Below are 24,405 nucleotides of genomic sequence, written 5' to 3'. Positions count from 1 at the left end.
GAGAACATGGGAAGGGGTCCCATCTTTTCCCTAGGAGCAGCTGGTAGATTCCAACCACCTGCCTTTGAGTTGGTAGCAAAATGCCTTACCTATTAGTTTATCAGAGCTGCCATTTCAGAGTTTAGGTACCATACTTTCATTAGGTCTGTAAGTTTGGTTGGATGTTTAAGTGTTCCTGTCTTTTTGCAGGATATGGTAGGGTTTCTATTTGTGATACATAGCAACACTATGAATTGTCATCACAATCTTTTAGAGATACATGCTAAAAGTATATGATCGCTGGGTCTTGGTAATTGTTAGAGTTGAGAATTGAACAACAATGACTATACAAGAGTTCATTAAACTAATGTGTGTGTGTATATATATATATATATACACACACACACATACATACATACAAACACACACATATAGTTGTTATGTGCTGTCAAGTCGTTTGTGACTCATAGCCACCTTATGTACAACAGCTCTGAACCCTAGTCTATCCTGAGCCAACATTATTGCCTCTGACACACCCATTCTGATTACCCCAGTCATTGAATCAATCCATCTCGTACACACACACACACACACACACACACACACACACACACACTCACTCACTCACTCGTGGTCCAATGGGTTGGGATTTTGCACTGCCAGTCCAAATTCATCAGCTACTTCTCCAGAGAAGATCTCCTCCCCTGTAATGTCTGGCCCCTGAATACCTGCTGGAATGTGAGCAGGTCCCAACTCAGGGCAGTGAGGTTGTGTATGCGAGCTCTATTGCACCGTCTACAGGGAGGTGTGCTGCAACCCAAAGGCAACACCTCTCTGGAAGTTTTTAATCTAGCAGTGGCCATCTCCAGTGGATTTTGTTGTCATTGTTGTTTGCTTTCGAATCAGAACCAACCCACAGCTGACCCTCCAGAGACAGTAAATCGCATGGCAGGAGATTTTCCATCCTTCTTCTGTGGAGAAGCTAGTGGATTCAAACCACATGCCTTTGGGATTGCAGTGCAGCCTCTTACCACTAGGCCACCAGAGCTCCTCTGCAGTGTACTTTACAATCTTCTGAAACTGGCAAAACGGGTCAACTGGGAGTTGGTTCCAGCTGGATGGCAGTGAGTGAGTTTGCAGGTCTGGGTTTTTTAGGATACATGTATCTCTGCATAATCGGATAAATTTTACAAGAAAATGCTTTTTGAAAGGCAGCGTCTGGAAGCGTATTATTTGACTATCATTAGCACTGTGCTCTGTGCTAGACACCTCCCATCCAAAGGACACAGTGCTGTGGGACACTGCAGTTGAGGCTCACTGCTCCATAAAGGCCCCCCTCTGTGCCCTTTCCTCCTGTTGCTTTGTCTTATCTACTTTTCCATCCTGTCACCACCTCCCATTAAGTCCACTGTAAGGAGCCCATTTCAAGAACCTATGATAATTGGAGCTTAGGAAACAAAGGACACCTTATGATGTCTCACAATGTACCTCGGACAATTTCATGGAATTATCACCTCTGAAGAGTGGTCTCAGCTGTTCAATTAATAGTGAGAATATTGATCAAGTCATAGTTTATGCTCTTGTTAATGTGAACTATTGGTTTATTCTCAAGCTCTAATTACAGAGAATTTTTACAAGAGCTTTTCCTGCAGGTTGAGGTAGATCCAGAAAGCTAAGACTCAAGGACATGGAAAGAAAAAAATTAAAAGGTGTGATCCTCTGATACTAGCCATGAGCAAATTGGTGTTAGTCATCACTCTTGTCTTCTTTTAACTATAGGTATTTATCAAAGTGCTGGATAATAATGATAATGGCCCAGAATTCTCTCAGCCAAATTATGATGTGACAATTTCTGAGGATGTGCTTCCAGACACAGAGATACTACAGATTGAAGCTACGGATCGAGATGAGAAGCATAAACTGAGCTATACCATCCACAGCAGCATTGATTCCATCAGTATGAGAAAATTCCGGATCGACCCCAGCACCGGCGTCCTGTACACAGCAGAGAGACTGGACCACGAGGCGCAAGACAAGCACATCCTCAACATAATGGTAGGACTAATCCACCGCTAGTTCCGTCTGGTAGAACTACTAGCCAGTCCAGGCACACAGCTCAGTCTTCAGATGCATATGGGGCCCTTCGATTTTGTAAGAAGTAGTAAATCTGGTCTTTTCACAGTTGAGTTGCATTCATTTTGGCCTCTTGAGTTCAGGAAAGAATTACTGCTGTTGGGCAGTGACTCTCTATTTTTGCCAAACTGAAATATTAGCTACGTTCTGCAGAGTGTGACCACACAGTAAATGGTGCTGACAGACTGACTGACTCGGGAGGGAAGGGGCTGACCATGTTTCTGTAAATCTTGCCTGTTCAAGATTGGTTTGCATCCACAAGAGTTTCTGGGAAAGTTTTTATTTTTAAAAAAAGTTTTTAAAGAGTTCTTTAAGTAGTTAATCACCAGGGCAATCATTTGATCAAACTCTGCAACATTTAGCCCTGAGAACTGATTTATTCCTCACTGTACTGACCTTGGACCCGGAAGTAAACAGTGGCACACACAGAATACTGGCAAAGCTCACCAAAGCCAAAAGAGAGCATACACATTCTGAACCTGAGTTTGTGGGGGCCTCCAAATTATGTAGGAAAATGTTGCTTTACTTTTTAAAGAGGAATTTTTATAACTCATGATAATTGTGGAGTGAAAAGAAAAGAGATAAATCTTTGATTAGTTGGTGACCTAAAATCTATACAACTACCACCTAGCAGGTGCCCCACTGCATGCATTTCTTGAGATCAGATGAACATCAAAGCCTGCATTTTGCTCACTGATGGGTCTTAAAAACCCACAATGACTTTATCAAGTCCTGAGAAGCTCCAAGTAATGTTTGTTCCATTAAATAGATATCTGGAAACTTTCTGGAGTCAAGAGGGAGCTTGCCCTGGGTTGTAGTTTCCTGCTTAGATGCCAGAGAGTAGAAGTGGTGAGTCACAGAGGCCATTCGTTTCTAATGCTTCATTTATTCATTCAGCAAATATTTCTCCATCACCTGTTATGCCCCCTTGGAGCTTACATTCAATTGAAACAAACTAAGAACTGTTTATTTATTTGGAATAAACCAAAGACATTGGTTTGGTATCTGGGTATAACACACCAGTCTACACACACAGAAATTCAGCACTCACTCAGTTGCTTCTGTATGTTCTTCCCTTGAGGAGAGAAATGGGCTGGTGACTAACTCCATTCTCACAGTTCTTCAGAGCGTTTCCATTCCTTCTTTCCTTAACAAAGAAGCCAGTTCCCTTCCATCACTTGTCAGTTGTGTAATTGTCTATTTAGAGCAAGCCACCCTTTATCCTGCCGTTCCCCGAGCTAAACCGTTTGCAGTCATTTCACGCAATCCTTCTGCTATTTCTGAAAACTTCCCTTTGATTATTCTTCTCAGAATATTTTTAGTTTCTTCACATCTCCCTGAAGTTATAGTCCAAACTTGAGCAAGTTAAGATCGCGTGCTCACACTTGATTTATGTTAAGTTGCATTATAGCAAAACCAAGTGATCAGAGATTGTTTGGAAATATCTGCCATATGCAAATCAAGGAAGATTTTAGACCACTCAAACAAGGTTCTTTGGTGAAGTAAAAAATGAAATTCTCATGTTTTTGAGGAGTAAGCTTCTGTTCCTCTTCCTGATGGTCAGAATGCTCTGTCATCTTTGGGACTTCGTTTATTGCTTCTTCTCATCTGAAACATGTGCCCTCGCCCCACATGCCCAACTTCCCCATTTTACCTCTTCTATTTACTTTTATCACCTCACCCATAAGCTGAAAGCTAAACTCTATTCTTTTTCCTGCTCACTCCCGGGGTGCCCTGCATGTCTCCCATCCTGACCATGACCACTTTGTGTGGTTCTGTCTATTTAGCACGTATCACCAGCTACAAGCTCCCTGAGGTAAGGATCCGATCCAATGCTGAACTGCTATGGTCAAGCCAAAGCCTGTACAGATAATTTTAAAAACAAAGAGAGGTAAAAATTGCCGTTGAATCATTCCGAACTGATGGCAAACCTTTGCATGTCGAATGGAACATAGTTTTCAATTTTCATATGTGGTCCACCAGGTCTTTTGCTTAGCACACTGTAGTTCGGATGTTTCATTAAAACCTGCTCAACATCATGGCATCACAGACCCCTGCATGGACAGGTAGGTGGTGGCTTCACATGAGGTACATTGGCCAGAAATTGAACCCGGATATCCAACGTGGAAGACAAGAATTCTGCCTTCCACCGAACTACCTCATTTGGGTGGCAATAAATGTTTGTTGAATGAATGAATGATTTCCCTGAATGTTTATTTGTTTCCTCTTTAGAACAGCTTCAGTGCACTATTTCTTTAGCAGCTGTGTACACAAATAACAGGGCGAAGTGTCTGTGTGAGGGGAGCCAGGGGAAAGTGCTACGTGCTATACCTAGACATCGGTTTGACAGATAAACTGAGCATCCCCATTGCCTAGGCACGAGGCAGAGCAATGCAGATGATGTGCTTCTGGTTCTCAAGTGGTTCACAGTCAGTTTTCAACATTGATAGTATCACCATTGATTCAGAACACACTATGTACCTGGAAGGGAGCCCTGGTGGCCTAGTCCACAGGAAATCATGCTGCTAACCCAAAAATGTGCTTCTTTGGCAGTTCAAATCCACCAGCAGGTCTGAGGGAATAGAAAGGCATTCTCCTCCCATGTAATTTACAGCCTCAGAAATCCTTTGAAGGGATTTCTGAGATTTCATAGAAATCCTAGGAGTCAATTTCAGCTTGAAGGCAATGAGTTCGAGTTTCTGATGTGCCTGGAGTTGAGTCAGGCACTCTGCATGCCTTACCTCACTCTGTTCTCCCCACACGCATATGTAATCGTTTAAGTAAGATGTTGGTCCTACTGCTTCTTTACCTATTTTACCTAAAGGTCAGAGATCAGGAGTTCCCTTATCGAAGGAACTTAGCGCGAGTCATCGTGAATGTGGAAGATGCCAACGACCACAGTCCTTATTTTACCAGCCCTCTCTACGAAGCTTCTGTGTTTGAATCCGCTGCTTTGGGGTCAGCTGTTCTGCAGGTGACAGCACTGGACAAAGACAAGGGGGAAAACGCAGAGCTCATCTATACCATCGAAACAGGTGAGAGCCGCTGCATTGTCTGTGTTCCCACACGGGGCAGGGCCTTTAATTCAGTGGCGTGTGTCACCATGTAAAATTTACATTGTCACTACTGTAATGTCTCCAGATGAACTTTTTGGCGAGTGACCACTCTACGTGATGATGGTGTATAAAATTCTTTTTTTATTTTTTACTGAAATGTGAGTAAGATTTTATATTTCAGTTATGAGTGTTGAACCAATAAGTTTCTATTTCTCTCAATTCTTTAATTTTACTGATTTATTAAAGACATTCATTTTTTGGCATTTCTCCAGTATACTTCCCATCACTCACAGCAAGGAAAGCTTTTCCTTCTTTAGTTCAATCTTGGATATTTCTGGAATGGAGCAGAGAGAACAAATTTGGCATAAACTCAGTGGCTTTTTCCTATAGGCCAACAACCCTTAGCCTCAGACGAAAACAGTACAAACCTCTCCTCATCTGCTGTCAGGCTGTTTGTGAATTGGATCTTTCATGCCTTTGTTTACTTGTGGGAAGGTGAATTGTGAGCTCCAGAAATTCCTGTCCTCCTATGGTAGGCAAAATCTCACTTCACTGGAGGCAGTCTGAGGAGCAGGAGGAGTTGGTAGGAATGTGGTCTGAGTGTCCTTGCCCATCCTGTCAGATAAACGTAGGCTCTCATTTTATTGAATAAGAGACTGTAGAAAAAACCTCACCCAGATTCTAACATCTGTAAGGCACAACCATGGTTTATGTGATGCTTTACAGATTGGCGGCTAGAAAATCCATCTAACAAAAGAGGTGATTGTGTGAGGAAGAGGCGGGATTGTGACCCTGAAGATGACAAATATCTGTTATCTCCTCTCTTCCCTGTTCTGTCATTTTTTGAATATTCAAGCCACATATTTTCAAAATGTTCTGCAACATTATGCCTGTCGTACATGATGCCAAATGCTGTCTCCTTTCATGCCAGCACTGGAAAGGCTGTTTTCCCCGTGATTTAAATGTGGAACATTTTTGTGAGTGGTTGAATTAAAATGTGACTGCCTAGAATGACAGTATGGTGCTTTAAAAAAAGATATTATTAAAGTCAAAGCCAGCCAAAAAGAAATTGATAATCTGAAAGAATTTCCCACATTAAGCACCCACATTCCACCAGAGGCTATGCTAGGCGCCTAACAGCAACAACCAGGTGCCCCAAACTAATTCACCTATTTATTTTCCAGGTTTCTATGGAATCATTTCCTTTCCACCCCAAACCTGACCAAACATCCTTAGAGATTCTAGTTTGTATCCCTTGGTTATCACATGATCCCCCCCCACCACACACACACACACTGGTCCGTGTGTTGCTGTACAGAGGTAACTCGTGGTTGCTGTGATGCTAAAGACTGTGACAGTGATGTGCCAATCGTGGTAATGGGTACCCATGGTGGACAGTGTTGGCTGGAGCTTCCCAACTAAAACAAGCCTGGAAGCAGGAGCGGCATCCACTTCCGAAATGGCTTGCCTCCGGAAACTCTGTGTACCAACAGTTCTCAGGCCGTTCGTTCGTAGGGTCACACTGAGTCGTCTACGACTCAACGACATCAAATAACAACAACATATAATTATATAATCCTTGCTCGTTTTACTCTATAAATTAGAGGAGGAAATGGGTATTGAACATCACAGAAATTTCATCTCTATGGACAACTCTTCGTATGTCCCTACACTACCCCTTCTGCTTGGTTCTTCTTCTTTCTTTCCCATATTCATTCATTCCTATACATTGTTTCATGTCACTGTAATTGTTTAGATATAGGGCTTTACTTTCACCTTTCTGATTCGAAACATTTGTCCATGTGTCTACCAACGTTTCATATTTATCACTGGAACTATTACTTGTACACCTCTTAGATGGCCAGATGATTTCTAAACCAATTTGGAAGCTCTCACAGAGAAATATAACTTAGCATCCAGCAGAAAGGACTGACTCATTCATCTTTTAACCTCCAAGGACTCAAGCACACTGCTGTGCATCGAGAAGGAACTCAGCCCGTTTCTTTTCGCTTGCTATTTCTTTTCAGTCTATTTCTTTTGTTATTTTTTTTTTTATAATGGACTCAAACTAGGAAGAAAAGTTATTTCCTTAAAACATCTTTCATACAGAAAATTGGAACGTCTCAAAACCACAGAAATGATTGGTATCTCAGAAGTGAGCTATGATTGCATGTGTAAGAAGCTGGGGGCAATTAGAGTATGCACCATAAATCTCATATCATCATGGACAGACAGACCTCCACTAGTCATAGATTGAGCAGAAGCCAAGACAGTTTCTTCCTGGATGATGATCCTTCCAGAAGCAGATTCCCAGAGCCCCTGCACTTTGAAGCAAAGGACAAGTCGGTGTGTGGAGTGCACATTTTATTTTATTTAAGTTCTCTCACAAACCTCAGATAAGCAAGATTTGACTTTGTTTATTGGTAAACCATAAATCTTCTGCCCCTTGCCTGGCTTCTAAAATAACTACTACAACTTTTTTATCTTGGCCTGATGACCCAAGGAAGAATTTGAGTGCAGAGCTTCAGGTCTTATATTTCATTTAGATTTTATGTTTGTGGTACTTGATGCGTAGCTCTCAGATGGGGCAGCTCATGAGAAAGCAGGACTAAAAGTTGAGGAGATGGGAATATGGCTAGAGAATTCTTGTCAGTCATTCAGCAGACATTTATTGAGCCCTTTTTTTGTGCCAGGCACTGTGCTGTGTAGGCAGGATGAGTAAGAGAGGCAGGCACAGCATTTGCACAGCTGCCCAAAGGCTACCAGCAGCCATAGATTTTAAGAAACCAGAGATTCATTCTCAAGGATTCAGTGGAGTTGTTGTTGTTAAGTGCTGTTCAGTTGAGTAGCAGGAAGTAAAAACCTATCGCCATCAAGTCGATACCAATTCATAACAATCCTGCAGAACTCCCCATAAGGTTCCCAAGGCCATGAATCTTTACGGAAATAGACTATTGCATCTTTCTCCTATGGAGTGGCTGTTGGGTTCAAACCACCCATCTTTTAGTCTGCAGCCAAATAATTTTGTCCACAACACTACCAGCGTTCCATAGAAGGGAATAAGCAGTAAGTAAATTCTAGGGAAATGTCTTATTGCTTGCTTCACAGTATAGTTCAGAAAGGAAAGTAGGTGGCCCTGATGTATGAGTAAGCATCCCCCAGGGGTGTAACAGGAAAATCACTGACAGGGACATGAGGGAAGCCCTGTTGGCACAGTGGTTTCGTGTTGTGCTGTTAACTGAGAGGTTGGGGTTTTAATCTACTTGTCGTGGAGGAACAATGGGTAGTGCCCTCCCATAAAGATTTACAATATGAGAAATTCAATGAAGGGTCGTTATAAGTCATAACCAACTTGACTGCACGGTCTCTGGGGTTTTGTTTACTCAAGATGAAGTTTACCTCCCTTCCTTGTCCTTGTCATACCTACCTTAGTGGGTATAAAGGAATATACTAAAGGACTTCACCTGGAAACACTATAATGGGACATGATCATTCAACAAAGAATTGTGCACACAGAGAAACCCAGCTTTGTTGGTGTTCCTCATTGAACAGGTGCACGCTGGTACCACCGCCGAAGGAGCCAAGTCTCCACTCTCACTGTCTCCCTTTGAGATGTCAATGGGAAACAATACTTGCCTCTTTATGAGCACCTGTGAATCAAATGTTAGAGTCATATATTTGTTTTTAAAGGAAAATTCTAAATTGCTCCTGAGATCATTGAGCTTCTTGGTGTTGTGGTCACAACGGTGGCCATATTTAAGTTGTTGTTGTTTTTGTTGTTGTTGTTGTTTTTGTTGTTGTTGTTGTTGTTGTTATGTACTGTTGAATAACTTTAGACTCATGGTGGCACTATGTACAAGAACCCTAAATCCTGCTCTATTTTGTGCCAAACTGGCTGTCTCTGACACCTCTACTCCTGCCACACCAATCACTGAATCGATCCATCTCATTGAGGGTCTTCCTCTCCTGCACTGTCCCTCCATCCTCCCAAGCATAACATCCTTCTCCGAGGACTGGTCCCTCCTTGCAACATGCCCAAAATATGTCAGACGAAGCTTCAGAATCCTTGACTCCAAGGAGCAACCTGGCTTCACCCTCTCCTGGATAAACCTGCTTGTTCTCCTAGCAGTCCATGGTATATTCAACACTCTTATCCAGCACCACAGCTCAAAGGCATCAATTCTCTTTCTACAATCCCTAGTCATTTTCCAGCTCTCCAATGCACAGCACATAGCTGTGAAGACTATAGCCTGGATCAGGCATACCTTGGTCTCCAGCCTGACGTCTTTGCTCTTCAGTACTTTGGAGAGGCCCCTGACACTGACTTTCCCAGGGGAATTTGTCTCTTGATTTCCTGGCTGCTGGTACCAAGAATGTTGACTGTGGAGCCAAGTATTCAAGTAAAGAAAAAAACCAAACAAAACCCAAGAACAAAAACAAAAACACCACAAAATCTCTGATATCAAAGACATCTTTGTTAGATATATACTTTTTAGGACAGAAATAAAATTCACCTCTTTATTGGATGTATTCTCCTTTAAAAGTAAACTAATGGCTTATTGAAATACATTTTATTTGAACATGCCTTTTAGGAATGAAAACTTATTTACTAAGTATATGGTAAGAAGATGCAGCTGTATTTTCCTATGTATTTTAATGGACACATTATATGACTGTCCTCTAAATTCTGAAAGCTGATTTAATGATCTTGACATTTAAATTATCTATCTCTGCTATAGTAGAGTACTTTAAAAAGAAAGAAAAATATAGATATAGTGAAATAACCAACACTCCTCCCCCCCCACACCCTTTATTTAGACTCCAGGCACAGAGGAATGTGTATTCATGTAGGAATGACAAAATCCTTATGAAAGAAACAAAAACCAACTTGTCTAGTCCTTTTCCCTTGCTCTCCTCACTGTTTTGTACACTATGTTACCGTCTACCTTGTCAACATTCTTCAAGTTCTGTTGTCCTTCTTTTTTAATCTCTTAAATCATGTGCAACAATCTCAGATTCAAAACTACTGACGGCTTCAAGACAAAATTCTAAAGCTCTTCAGTATCAAGGGTCATAGCTGTTCCCATTCTAGATATGAAAAGGGGTTTGAGGTCCCAGTTACTAATTCAGAAGGGCAGTGTCTTGACATTTTTGGCTTCAGTGCTGGTTCAGATCATCAGTAGCTCCCTGCTTCCCTAATTGCTTAATCAGTAGAATGGCTACCATTTGGAGCAACTGCCCTATAACTTTTTATGTCTAATTGTATTTCTTTGTGTGTCTGTGACTGTGTTTGTGTCTGTGTGTGTCTGTGACTGTGTTTGTGTCTGTGTGTGTCTGTGACTGTGTTTTGAGGACTTGTGATAAAGCTAGAACAGTAGGTAAGGGTAGAAAAGTAGGTAGAAGAAATTCTCACAACTTAACAAAGCAAATGGTTACTTTAAAAGAGTTTGCTTAAGCCAAACCACCATCACCAAAATAATGTTTTGGATGTTCTACATTTTAACAGAGCGAAACAGTATTGATTCCATGTAGCACAATTTGCTTTGAGATAATCTGAAGCCAAATAATTACATTCTAGCAGTCTACAACTATTCCTACACTTTCTTTATCTTCACATAGAACACAAAGGCACTGGCTTCATTAAGAATACCTTTATACCACTGTTCTTAATAGAAAAGTCAACTCAATCTGGTCTTACTCTCATGAGGCTGAAAATAAGGAAGTTCTACACATTCTTCCTCTGTTGTTCATAGGGCTTTTGAAGGCCCATTATTTCAGAAGTGGATGGCCAATCATGCTTCCTAGTTTGCCTTCATCTGGGAAATCTGTTGAAACCTGGCTACCATGGGTTATCCTGTTAACGTTGGAAACATGGGTGACATACTTCCAACTTCACAGCATCCCATAAGTTGCCCCAGTTAAGCAACTGACAGTCAAGTACTGTACTGATAAGAGCCAGCACTAAACAAATAAGCATGTATGCACTTAAACTGTAGGGTAAAGTAACAGCATGCAAATACTCCAATTCAGCACACTGGCAGATAAATGTCATATCTCTAACATCAAACCATAGGAACAGTCGTGCATATAAATATCACGGCCCAGGACAACTCTCTCTGGCCCTGTCTGAAGCCTGAAAGCCCAGTGCAGCTGTGTCAGGAAGGGCCCTAGCTGGCTTCTCCTCTGCAGCCTAGAACAGGACAGGGCTCAGATCTATTCATAGGGTCATTATGCGTCATACTAAGCCAGACAGCACCTGACAACAACAATGACAACAGCACATTCTTAGTGGTCTGCTTGCTTAATGGTTAAGGTAATGTGAATCCACCAGCTGCTCTTGGGGAAAAAGATGGTAAATCACATCCCATCCAATTTAGAGCCTCACACTAGCTACTGGAGGGTCAACTATGAGTAGGCTCCTACTTGACGGTACATAACAACACCACCAACATATTCTTAGCTTCTCATTTGAATATTCACAATGCTGTGTTGAGGTAGTACCGATTTTTGTTGCTGTTTTTAAGCTGAGTTATAAAGTTGTTGTTGTTGTTCTTGGTTGCTATCCAGTAGATTCTGACCCATGATGACGCCGTGTGTACAGAACGAATAGTGTGTTATTGGGCTTCCAGAAGCAGATCCCCAGATCTGTCTGTCAAGACACCTCTGCATGGATTCAAACAGCCAACCTTTTGGCTAGTGGTTGAGCACTTAATTATTTGCATCACCCATGGACTTCAAAAGTAATTTCACTTGTTTTTTTAACATCCCTTGTTGTCTCTTGTGTTATTTCAGAATGCATTTGAATTCATGCAATTAATTCCTTTATATTTTTGAAGAGTTAATTTTAGGGGGAAAATCTTGATGAATCATTTGTAACCTGTTTTCCCAATTTCTGCATTTTAGGGAACACTGGGAACACGTTTAAGATTGAACCAGTCCTGGGCATCATCACTGTCTCTAAGGAACCAGACATGACGACAATGAGTCAGTTTGTCCTGTCAGTCAAAGTCACAGACCAAGGGTCCCCACCAATGTCTGCCACTGCCATCGTGCGCATTTCTGTCACCATGTCTGATAATTCTCTCCCCAAGTTCACACACAAAGACTACCAAGCAGAAGTAAATGAAAATGTTGATATTGGAACGTCAGTCATTCTCATCTCTGCCATCAGCCAATCTACCCTCATTTATGAAGTCAAAGATGGAAACATTGATGGAATATTTACCATCAATCCATATTCTGGGGTAATCACCACTCGGCGAGCACTGGACTATGAACGTACTTCCTCTTATCAGCTCATTATTCAGGCCACTAACATGGCAGGGATGGCTTCCAATGCCACAGTCAATATTCAGATTGTTGATGAAAATGATAACGCCCCTGTGTTTCTCTTTTCTCAATACTCAGGCAGCCTAAGTGAGGCAGCCCCAGTCAATAGCATTGTCAGGAGTGCAGATAACAGCCCACTTGTTATCCGAGCCATCGATGCTGACAGTAACCGGAATGCACTGCTTGTGTATCAGATCGTGGAATCCACAGCCAAGAAGTTCTTCACTGTGGACTCCAGCACTGGGGCCATTAGAACAATTGCCAACTTGGACCATGAAACCATAGCCCATTTCCATTTCCATGTGCATGTGAGAGACAGTGGGAACCCCCAGCTGACTGCAGAGAGTCCTGTGGAAGTGACCATCGAGGTGACAGATGTGAATGATAACCCACCTGTGTTCACACAAGCTGTGTTTGAGACAGTCTTGCTTCTGCCTACCTATGTTGGAGTGGAAGTTCTGAAAGTTAGCGCAAGGGATCCTGACTCAGAAGTGCCCCCTGAACTGACCTATAGCCTTAAGGAAGGCGGCTGGGATAATTTTTTAATTGACTCCAGCAGTGGTGTGCTCACTATTAAAAACAACAACCTCTCCAAAGATCACTACACGCTGATCGTAACCGTATCTGATGGAAAGTTCTACAGCACCGCCATGATCACCATTATGGTTAAGGAAGCCATGGATAGTGGTCTTCACTTTACACAAAGTGTTTACTCTACTTCAATCTCAGAGAACAGCACAAACATAACCAAAGTTGCTATCGTCAATGCTGTCGGTAATCGCCTTAATGAGCCCTTAAAATATAGCATCTTAAACCCAGGAAATAAATTCAAGATAAAGTCTACCTCAGGGGTCATTCAGACCACTGGAGTCCCCTTTGACCGCGAAGAGCAAGAGCTGTATGAGCTGGTGGTGGAAGCTAGCCGTGAGCTCGACCACCTGCGTGTGGCGAGGGTGACGGTCAAGGTTAACATCGAGGACATAAATGACAATTCTCCAGTCTTCGTGGGCCTCCCTTACTATGCTGCTGTACAAGTTGATGCTGAACCTGGGACTCTGATTTACCAGGTGACAGCCATTGACAAAGATAAAGGTGCAAATGGAGAAGTGACCTACGTCTTACAGGATGACTATGGCCACTTTGAAATTAATCCTGATTCAGGGCATGTTATTTTAAAGGAAGCATTCAACTCCGACCTGTCTAACATCGAGTATGCAGTCACCATCCTAGCCAGAGATGGTGGGAAACCGTCTTTGTCTGCATCTGTGGAACTTCCCATTACCATTGTCAACAAAGCAATGCCTGTGTTTGATAAACCATTTTATACTGCATCCGTCAATGAAGACATCAGAATGGACACACCCATTCTAAGCATCAATGCCACCAGTCCAGAAGGTCAAGGGATCATATATATCATTATTGATGGGGATCCTTATAAACAATTTAATGTTGACTTTGACACTGGGGTCCTGAAAGTGGTGAGTGCTCTGGATTATGAAATTACACCTGTGTACAAGTTAACAGTGAGAGCCAGCGATGCCCTTACAGGCGCCAGGGCTGAAGTCACTGTTGACCTGTTAGTTAATGATGTAAATGATAACCCCCCTATTTTTGATCAATCCACATACAATACAACCTTATCAGAGGCATCACTCATCGGGACCCCAGTTTTACAAGTTGTGTCCACCGATGCAGACTCAGAAAATAATAAGATGGTCCATTATCAGATTGTTCAGGATACTTATAACAGCACAGATTATTTTCACATAGATAGCGCCAGTGGCTTAATCCTGACAGCTCGCCTGCTGGACCATGAGTTAGTTCAATACTGCACCTTGAAAGTCAGGGCAACAGATAATGGCTTCCCATCACTGAGCAGTGAGGTCTTGGTCCATATCTACATCTCAGATGTAAACGATAACCCTCCTGTGTTTAACCAACTCATTTATGAGTCCTATGTGAGTGAGCTAGCCCCTCGAGGCCACTTTGTAACTTGTGTACAAGCCTCGGATGCTGACAGCTCTGATGCTGACCGGCTGGAATACAGCATTTTGTCTGGGAATGACAGGACGAGCTTCCTGATGGACAGCAAGAGTGGAGTCATCACCCTGTCCAACCACCGGAAGCAGCGGATGGAGCCTCTGTACAGTCTGAACGTGTCGGTCTCGGATGGGCTGTTCACTAGCACGGCCCAGGTCCACATCAGGGTGCTTGGAGCTAATCTGTACAGCCCTGCCTTCTCCCAAAGCACCTACGTAGCTGAGGTTCGGGAGAATGCACCTGCTGGGACAAAGGTCATCCATGTCCGAGCTACTGACGGAGACCCAGGGACCTACGGGCAGATCAGCTATGCCATCATCAATGACTTTGCCAAGGACCGGTTCCTCATAGACAGCAACGGGCAGGTCATCACAACGGAAAGGCTAGACAGGGAAAATCCTTCGGAAGGCGACATCAGCATTTTCCTGAGGGCCCTGGATGGTGGTGGGAGGACCACTTTCTGTACCGTGAGGGTGATTGTGGTCGATGAAAATGACAATGCCCCCCAGTTCATGACTGTGGAGTACAGAGCCAGTGTCAGGGCGGATGTCGGAAGAGGTCACCTGGTCACTCAAGTTCAAGCCGTGGATCCGGATGATGGAGCCAATTCAAGGATTACTTACTCCCTGTATAGCGAGGCCTCTGTCTCCGTGGCTGACCTCCTGGAAATCGATCCTGACAATGGCTGGATGGTCACCAAGGGCAATTTTAACCTGCTGAGAAATACAGTGTTGTCGTTCTTCGTGAAAGCAGTGGACGGCGGCATCCCTGTGAAGCACTCCCTCATCCCCGTGTATATCCACGTGTTGCCACCTGAAACATTCTTGCCAACATTCACCCAGCCTCAGTACTCCTTCACTGTGGCTGAGGACACGGCCATTGGGAGCACCGTGGACACGCTGAGGATCTTGCCCACGCAGAGTGTCCGGTTCAGCACGGTGAATGGGGAGCGGCCAGAAAACAACAAAGGAGGGGTCTTCGTCATAGAGCAGGAGACGGGCACCCTCAAGCTTGACAAGCGCCTGGATCACGAGATCAGCCCCGCTTTCCACTTTAAAGTAGCCGCCACTATACCGCTGGACAAGGTGGACATTGTGTTCACCGTGGATGTGGACATCAAGGTCTTGGATCTGAATGACAACAAGCCAGTGTTTGAAACGTCCACCTATGAGACAATCATAATGGAAGGGATGCCTATGGGCACCAAAGTCACCCAAGTGAAAGCGCTTGACATGGACTGGGGGGCCAACGGGCAGGTCACTTACTCCCTCCACTCAGATTCCCAGCCCGAGAAGATAATGGAAGCTTTTGGCATTGACAGCAACACAGGCTGGATCAGCACCTTGAAGGACCTGGATCATGAGACAGACCCCACATTCACCTTCTCTGTTGTGGCCTCCGACCTTGGAGAAGCCTTCTCGCTCTCTTCCACGGCAGTCGTGTCTGTCAGGGTGACAGATATAAATGACAATGCTCCAGTCTTTGCACATGAGGTGTACAGAGGGAATGTGAAGGAGAGTGACCCACCAGGCGAAGTGGTTGCAGTCCTGAGCACGTGGGACAGAGATACTTCTGATATTAACCGCCAAGTGAGCTACCACATCACAGGTAGGTCCCCAGCTTCTGTAGTTTTGACTGGGCACTCAGTTTTCCGGGGGCGGGGGGGAGAAGATGGCAGATTGGGGGTGTAGGAGCAAAGAAAGATGAGAGGAAGCAAGAGAAAAGAAACATCTCAGGAAATGTGTTGACTGCTTATTTTCCAAGTTAGTTTTCAAGTTTTTAAAATGTTGTTCTCTAAGTTGATAACAACTTGAACTTGATGTCCATTGGTTTGCCTCTCTGAGATAACCCAGATTTTTACCTTACAAGTACACATTTTTTTACCACTTTTAAAGAGTTCAGAAACTCTCTCAGTTGAATTAATGAAGATTATACCCTTTTTGATTTTTAAAATGGGGTGATTATATTTAACTCCCCGTCTCCATATTCCTTATTGCTGGGTACCATCAAGTCAACTATAGCTCACAGGGGGCTGGGTTGCTAACCAAAGGCCTTGCCTCTTTGCAGGCTCAAATCTGAGGGGGAAAGGTGACTTGGCCTAGTAACCACTAATTTTTCTCTCAATGGATTTATTTATTTTGAATATTTTATATAAGTGGGATTATGAACTATTTGGCCTTTGGTGCCTGGCTTATTTCTCTTAGCATGTTTTCAAAGTCTCTGAGGTGGTAAGGGAGCGCTGGTGGCCTAGTGGTAAGGAGCTGTGCTGCCAAGCGAAAGGCATGCAGTTTGAATCCACTCACTGCTCCATGGGAGAAAGATAAGCAGTCTCCTCCTGTGCAGTTTGCCTCCTCTGAAAACTTACTATGGAATTAACGATGGGTCGATTCTGACTTGACAGTAGATAATAACAACATGCAGTGGTGTGTATCAGGACTCTGTTCCTCTTTGTAACTGAATTACCTCTGGTAGCTTAGCCCATGGAGAGGTGCATTGCCAACGCAAAGTCAGCGCCTCTCTGGTGGTTTGCATAACCAGGGAGTCATTCAGAGAAAGAGGAACAATGCCCTCCCATGATAATTACAACCACCAAAAACCCAAGGGGCCGTCAGTTATGCTTCAGCTCCAACTCAGCAGCAAAGGTTTTGAGTTTGGATATTCTGTTATTTGTTTGTGCCCAATTTTGCTTATTCCTCGATCTGAGGGACATTAAGGTAGCCCCACCTTTTGGATGGTGTCACAGGTATCAGCAAGCACTGGTGCACAATAGCTGCTGGAGTCACTGCTCCCAGTTCTTTCGCTAACACGTCTTGGAGCAGAGTTGCTGGGTGACAAGGGGATTCTTTGCTGTACATTCTTTCAGAAGCATCCAGCTGTATTCCATAGTGGATGCACAGCTTTAACTGTGGTGGGGAGATACAATTTTAACAATATTCCTTTCTTCCTACCTTTTCTAATAGTGAGAAAACAAAACTATAAGATCCCAATTAACTTCACTTACAAATTCTCCCCGATAATAAAACACACTTGTGCACAAGCAGCATGTATACAAATTAGAAAGCACAGTTTGACCTTTTGCTGATAAATCTTAAGTCATAACCCCATATCAAGGGGTGTATTTTCTGATAATAACTTTTTCTTTTGTTTAAATGTATCCTTTATCTTTCCAAATAATAAGTAGCAGTTACCAAAATATACAAATTTGACCACCAAGAGTAGAAAATCCCCCCTCCCCCAAATGTCACTATTTCTCTAAGAGACCAAGGATTTCGTGACTGACAGAAGAAGGTGTGTTGCTGATCAGGGCAGTTTCCCAGAGGCAGCTGGCCTTAAACTATCAAAAGGAGAAGGTTAGCAGTGTGTGGGCTCAGATTCCTAGAAACCATTTGGGGGGTTTAAAGCCAATATTTTGATGTTATGACATTCAAAGGCAGAACATAAGCCAAGTGCCAAAAGTTTTTAAAGACTCCATCAATACTTGTAGTCAGGTGGCTTCCCTTTAGAAAAACTCCATTATTTAGAGTGAAAAATGAATTAATTAGAATGCCCTTAGGACACAGAATCTGTTTAAGTGCGTTAGTGGAAAAGTTAATTAATCACTGCAGAATAAGCTCTACCGTGGAGCATCCGTGTCTCTCTGCCTAGGATTTAGACTCTTCTTTCAGGTGTTATTCTTGACACTTTTCTTTATGGAACTGTTGGTTTGTTTATTGTACTTTATATTTAAATCTTTCCCTTAAATTTTGTACTTTGATAGTTTCAGGCTTTTGTGGTTAAATTGTCTATTTCAGCAGTAAAGCCACGAGGGACAGTGGCAAGGGAAGAGAGTGACACTAAGACATCATTTTGATTTATTTCCATTTCGTTTCTGAGAAGAAGCTTCTTAGGCATTCTAAGGGATACTTTTTTATATTAGGAAGAATTATTAAATACTTATCCCTAATTGTTTATACAGAGTCTTTGACTGCCCAGTGAATGATTTAAAGGGACCATCTAATCAACTTTACCAAAGTAATGAGTACAGAGTATCTTAGCTACTGTTACTATTAGCAGTGCCAACCACCAACTGATTTTAATTAGATTTAACTTTTGCTCCTGATGTAACATAACTTGGCTGGGCTGCCTCAGATGAACAAAGGGCCATTAATCATTTTATTTAACAAAAGAACTGTGTGGGCTTGCACTGAAAGCATTTAATAGAGAGGTTAAATTTGTGCATGCTGAAATAATATTCAACTAAAGCATAATTGAATCCTCGCCAGTGGTGGGGAAAAGTGATATCCCAGGGAGAACCCTGTGCCTCACCAGCGCACATTTCTCAACCTCGACACCACTGGCATTTGGGGCCAAATTGTCCTTTGTTGTGGAAGGGCTGCTCTGTGAATAGTAGGATGTTTAGCAGTATCCCTGTTTGATTACAGTAACACCTTCATCATCACTCCAGCCCCAGACCCCCACTCACTCACCCGCTCACTTATTCCCATCAATGTAACAATAACATCTGCAGAGTTTACCGTGTGTTCCCTGGGGCTAAAGTGGCCCCTGGTTGAGAACTGTTGACATACAGAAATGTGCAGTTTTCACCTTTTCTCTACTGAAGCTCAGTATGCTTCTGTTTATACCATGGTGAATGAGTCTTGGTAAAGCAATGGTTATATGCTTAGTTACTTACAAAAAGGTTGTCCAAATCCACTAGTAACATCATGGGAGAAAGACCAAAAAATCCCCTCCTATAAGGATGACAGCCTAGGAAATTCTAGGGGACAGACTTCTCTGGCATGTGATTGTAGTTAGATGCCGTCAAGTGGAGTACAACCCATCGTGACCCTCTGAATAACAGATCTGAACCTTTCCTGTTCCATCTTCATCAACTCTGACAGACTTGAGCCCATTGCTGCAGTCACCATGTCAATTCATCTCATTGAGGGTCTTCCTTGCCTTTGTTGATCCTCCAGCTTTCCAAGCATGATGTTCCTTTCCAAAAAAAAATAGCGCCTTCTAATAAAATGTTCCAAAGTACATGTGCCTCCAAAGAGTATGCTGGCTGCACCGTTTCCAAAACATATCTGTTTGTTCTTTAGGCAATCTATGGAACAGTCAGTGCTCTTATCCAACACTACATCTTAAAGACATCAGTTCTTCTGTCATCATATTCATTGTCCAGCCTTCAGGTATATGCAAAGTGATTGAAAAAGACCATGGCCTGAATAAGATGTATCATTCATAGAATTTAAAACTGACATCATTTCTTCTTAGTATTTTGGAGAGGTCCCTGATAACAGACCTTCCCAGTGTAACACTTCTTTTGATTCCTTGAGTGCTAGTACTAATGCTTGTGATTATGTATCCAAGTAAGATGAAATCATTGATAACTTCAGTCTTTTCTCCATCATGAAGCTGCCTCTTGGTCCAGCGGTAAAGATTTTTGTCTTCTTGATATTGTGATGTAATCCATGTCGAAGGCATTGATCTTTTGCAGCAAGCATTTCATGTCCTCCTCACTCTCACCAAGCAAGGTTGGGTCATCTGAATAGCACAGGTTGTTGATGACTCCTCCTCCAATCCTGAAACCACATTCCACTTTGTAGAGTCCAGTTGTAAGTCAACCACAGTAAAATATCAACTCAATTGTTTGCAACAGTAAGCAGCAGTCACTTGGACTGACCCACACCCCACCCCACTCTTTGCCTTTCTTCCCCCAGTTAAAAGCCTAAATGCACAGAGAATCACTGAGAATTAGTAACAGAATAGGTTGATTGTGAATAGATATGTCTCAAATCAGGCAGAATCAAACCAAAAGGAACAGAGAAATAAATCTGCAGAGGAAACAGTGAGAATGGGTTATACAGACGGATTATACAGACGGATCTGGGCAGGGTCGCCTCCTGAAGGTCATGTAAACTCCTTTTATGCTGGTTCTTCATGAGACAGAATCATGATACCTGCAGGGTTTCAGAGTCAGTCTGTTTTAAACCAAAGGGGAAAAGTATCATTAAGGATATGATACTTGTCAGACCCTGGAGATCCTGCTCCCAGCTATATGCAGATATTTCTCCAAAAGAACCCAATATCTAGGTAGACAGTCCCTGCAGTGCAACTTCCTGAACTACTGTTTGAACTGACAGTGACTCCAGGGAAACCGATACATTAAACCATCACAGTTCAAAGGGACACCTATAGGCAAGTAACTTAGGTGGGTCACCCCCAACTCCATGGACCCAGAAATCTGAACTCCAGGAGAATGAGAAAAGTTTATCACTACTCATCCTCTGGTAGAACCACCATTTTTGCTGTATAGATTTTTTTAGGATTTATTATCAAGAAGGTAATAGGAGTCACTTATTCAATGAACCCGCAACACAGTATGTTTTCTTTAATTATGTTTACTGTCTATCACCCACTCTAAAATGTGAGCTCTACCACAAAAGCAGGGATTTTGTTTGTTTTTGTTTTTGTTTTGTTTTGATGAGCTTTTCCCCCAAGTACAGTGCCTGGTCCAGAGCAGGCAATAAACACCTGTTGACTGCCCACACAAATAAAATGGTCATGAGCATGTTTGATGCCTGGCTTTTCGCCAATAGCCTTGTCCTGTCTTCCTCCCTCTTCAGAGTATAACATTGTATTCAGAAAATGTTTTATTCTCAGAAAATAATGATATTTTCCTGTTAGGAATTAGAAGGTCAAGGCAGTTTTCCTTTTCTCCCTCTTCTTCACCAAGCAGCTTTTGTTTCTGCATCGTTTAATGAAGTAGGAAAGTAATATTGATGAGATCACTGCCTGTGTTTCAGCATCATAAAGAGCTGGCCTGCCTCATCTCTTCCACTTTTCTTCCACTTTCACCAGCTTTGCTCTGGTAAATTTAATCTAATTGCAGTGCTTATCTTTGAACTGCTCTTTAAATGACCCTTCATTAGGGCTATTTCATACTAATGGGTCTTCCTCCAGGATGTAAACTTCTCTTCTCCAAACTCCCATCCCTGCAAGCGGGCCTCCACTGTTTGAGAAAGCCTTCATTAAAGGGTTCCTTAATACAACTGCCTGCCTCGTCTTGATTGCATAATCAACAGCTAATGAAACTGTCTTGGTAACAAGAGCTATGGTGTATTACATCCTCTCTTGAGACTAAGTGGAAAGACAATTGTATCATCCTGAGAACAGGATTGATTGTTCACAGTTTGAACTTGATTGTTCTTAAGGGGAACTCAACAAGAGATTGTCTCATGCTTCCTTCCCTAAGAGGAGTTTAGTATCTTCGGAAGTTAACTACTTTACTTTCCACACAAGCCAAGCATATGAATAGTATCCTTTGTGCATGAGAATCAAAGGAATGTAAATGCTGCAAGTTTAGGGGCTCCTGGATGACCCCACACAGGACTCGTCCTTTAGCTGTTAGATCAAGGCCTTTCATTGCACATTTTCAAAAGCCCCCTTTCTTTTCTGCTATAGGAGGGAATCCCCGAGGACGATTTTCACTGGGCCTGGTGCAGAATGAGTGGAAGGTGTATGTGAAGAGACCTCTAGACAGAGAAGAACAAGACATTTACTTTCTCAACATCACTGCCACCGATGGGCTCTTTGTCACACAGGCCATGGTAGAAGTGACTGTCAGTGATGTGAACGACAATAGCCCTGTGTGTGATCAGGTGAGATTTGGGGTCTGTCTTCATCGTTGCCTCTGCTTCCTTGAAATTATGGCTAGTGAGTTTCAAATGGAGGAAAGAAGGGAAGAGATGGAATCTAGAATGAAAGTTTATAGACCTCAAACTAGTAGAGACTGAAGGGCCAGATACCTAATTTTGCCAAAAGCCCCATGAGTATTAGAATTAAATAAGCCTTAAATAATCAGAAGGCATCCCCTCATTGTGCCTCTATGACTTCGTTTATAAGAGAAATGAAACAGAATGCTCTTATAGGATTAATTTCTCCTGTGAGTTTGTACAGCTGGTTAGAGGCAGTGCTGGTGCTGAGCCCTGGTCTCCAAACACCTGGAGTACACTTCGCGCTCTGTACACAGCATGCCAGCCAGTGGTGAGAGGCCAGTGTGGAATTGCGTGATCCTTTACTGATCTTGAATTACTGATGTTTACCATTTTCTTTACCATATAGACTAAGAGACATTACTTGTATTCTTTAGCCCTGATGGTTGTGTCCAGACCAAAAGGTCAGCAGTTCAAATCCACCAGTTGCTCCGAGAGAAAATAAGCCACTCCCCTACCATTAAGATTTACAGCCTCAGAAACTGAGTGGAGGTTTTCCAGGAGTCAGAAATGACTCACAGCTGTGGGTGCAGGTTATTTGAGAGTGTTCCCAACCTTAGAAAAGGAGCTCTGTGGATCAGTGGTCAAGCACTTGGCTACTAGAAAAGTTAGCAAACCACTAACCAGTCTTTGGGACAAACGATGCAGTGTTTGGATATCATTAAGAGTACAGCTAACATACCTGTGAGGCATTTTTACTCTGTCCTATAGGATCTATCACTACGTATCAAAATGAACTTGGTGCATACAAAAACGGTATAGCTTAGAAAGTTTCTGGGTAGTCCAAGCAGTTAACTGCTGGCTGCCAAAATGTTACAGGGTCAAATTCACATACAGGTGCCTTGGAATAAAAATCTGACCCTCTACTTCTGAAAAATCAGTCAGTAACAACCCTGTGGAACACGTTGTCATTGTTGTTTATTGTAGAGTCAGAACTAACCCATAGCTTACACTCCAGTGAGTTTTCAGAAGCAGTGAATCACACAAGAATTGCTTGTCCACCTTTCTCCCATGGAGCAGCTGGTGGATTCACATACTTCTGTGGTGGATTCACATACTTCTGTGTTGGCAGCATAATTACTTGACACTAAGCCACCAGAGCACATGTTGTTCTTGTTGTAGTTATGTGCCATCTGTAACATATAGCGACCCTATGTACAGTAGCTCTGAACCCTGCCCTATCCTGAGCCAATTTCACTGTTTCCCAAACATCTACTCCCATTACCCCAGTCACTGAGTCAATACTTCTCCTCCAGGGTTGTTCTACTCTAATAAACATTAGACCTCAATTAGCGGATGATGACTCAGTGGCCACTGGTTACATCTTTCAGTTACAAATAATAAAGTGTAACAAATAGATTTAATATCTCATGTTAATGCCAAATGTAAATATTTGCTCTTTAAAGACTTGAAAGTGTCCCAAGACATCACTGAGAAGGATATCCCAGCCAAGGATATCCCAGTAAATTCATATGTGTGTCTATAACAAGAACAGGGGGTTTTGTCTGTTTTGTTTATCTTGCCTAAAAAAATATCTATAAAATAAAATAACCTGAATAATACCTAGCATATAGTAAGTGCTCAATAAATATTTGTTGATTGAATGAACATAGGAGAACAAAGGTATCAGATAAACCATGTTTCACTGTTTATTTTTGCCTAGTCCTGTGGTGGAGCGAAAACTTCACCTAGGCTGACTTAAATAATGCATTTTAAAAGAAACCATGGCCATCGTCTCCAAAATACTAATTCTCTAAACATCTGTTCTTACCTTTGCCCAGGCTGCATATACAGCACTATTTCCTGAAGACATTACATCAAATAAAATTATCCTGAGGGTCAGTGCGAAGGATGCCGACATTGGGGCCAATGGAGATATACGATACTCACTCTATGGATCTGGAAATAATGAATTTTTTCTAGATCCAGAAAGTGGTAAGGTGAAATTTGTTCTGTGGGTAAATATCACTGCTTCTCCACAAAGAAGTTAAGTTTGAACTTGGTCTCATTGCTAGCAGGTAGTTAATACAGTAGAACCTGAGACTGTGAAGCTCTGCTGTCCTGGACTTTGTCTAGGAAGTACTTGGAGCAAATGGTGGTGGGAGATGGAT

General features: G+C 42.5%; 1 protein-coding gene across 1 annotated transcript in view; it reads left to right on the top strand.

Annotated features, from left to right (window-relative positions):
• Nucleotides 1–24,405, top strand: part of FAT3 (FAT atypical cadherin 3) — a 779,036-nt gene that overhangs the window by 627,627 nt on the left and 127,004 nt on the right. The window contains exons 7-11 of the mRNA XM_006897182.1: nt 1,759–2,034; nt 4,937–5,147; nt 12,072–16,145; nt 21,984–22,180; nt 24,076–24,229. Of these exons, the coding sequence (XP_006897244.1) occupies nt 1,759–2,034; nt 4,937–5,147; nt 12,072–16,145; nt 21,984–22,180; nt 24,076–24,229 (4,912 nt within the window). The remainder of the gene's footprint in view (nt 1–1,758; nt 2,035–4,936; nt 5,148–12,071; nt 16,146–21,983; nt 22,181–24,075; nt 24,230–24,405) is intronic.

The sequence above is a fragment of the Elephantulus edwardii genome, unplaced genomic scaffold, assembly GCF_000299155.1.
Source record: "Elephantulus edwardii isolate Elephantulus edwardi_28Jun2011 unplaced genomic scaffold, EleEdw1.0 scaffold00203, whole genome shotgun sequence".
Classification (NCBI taxonomy): Eukaryota; Metazoa; Chordata; class Mammalia; order Macroscelidea; family Macroscelididae; genus Elephantulus; species Elephantulus edwardii.
This window is presented reverse-complemented; position numbering and strand designations above follow the sequence as displayed.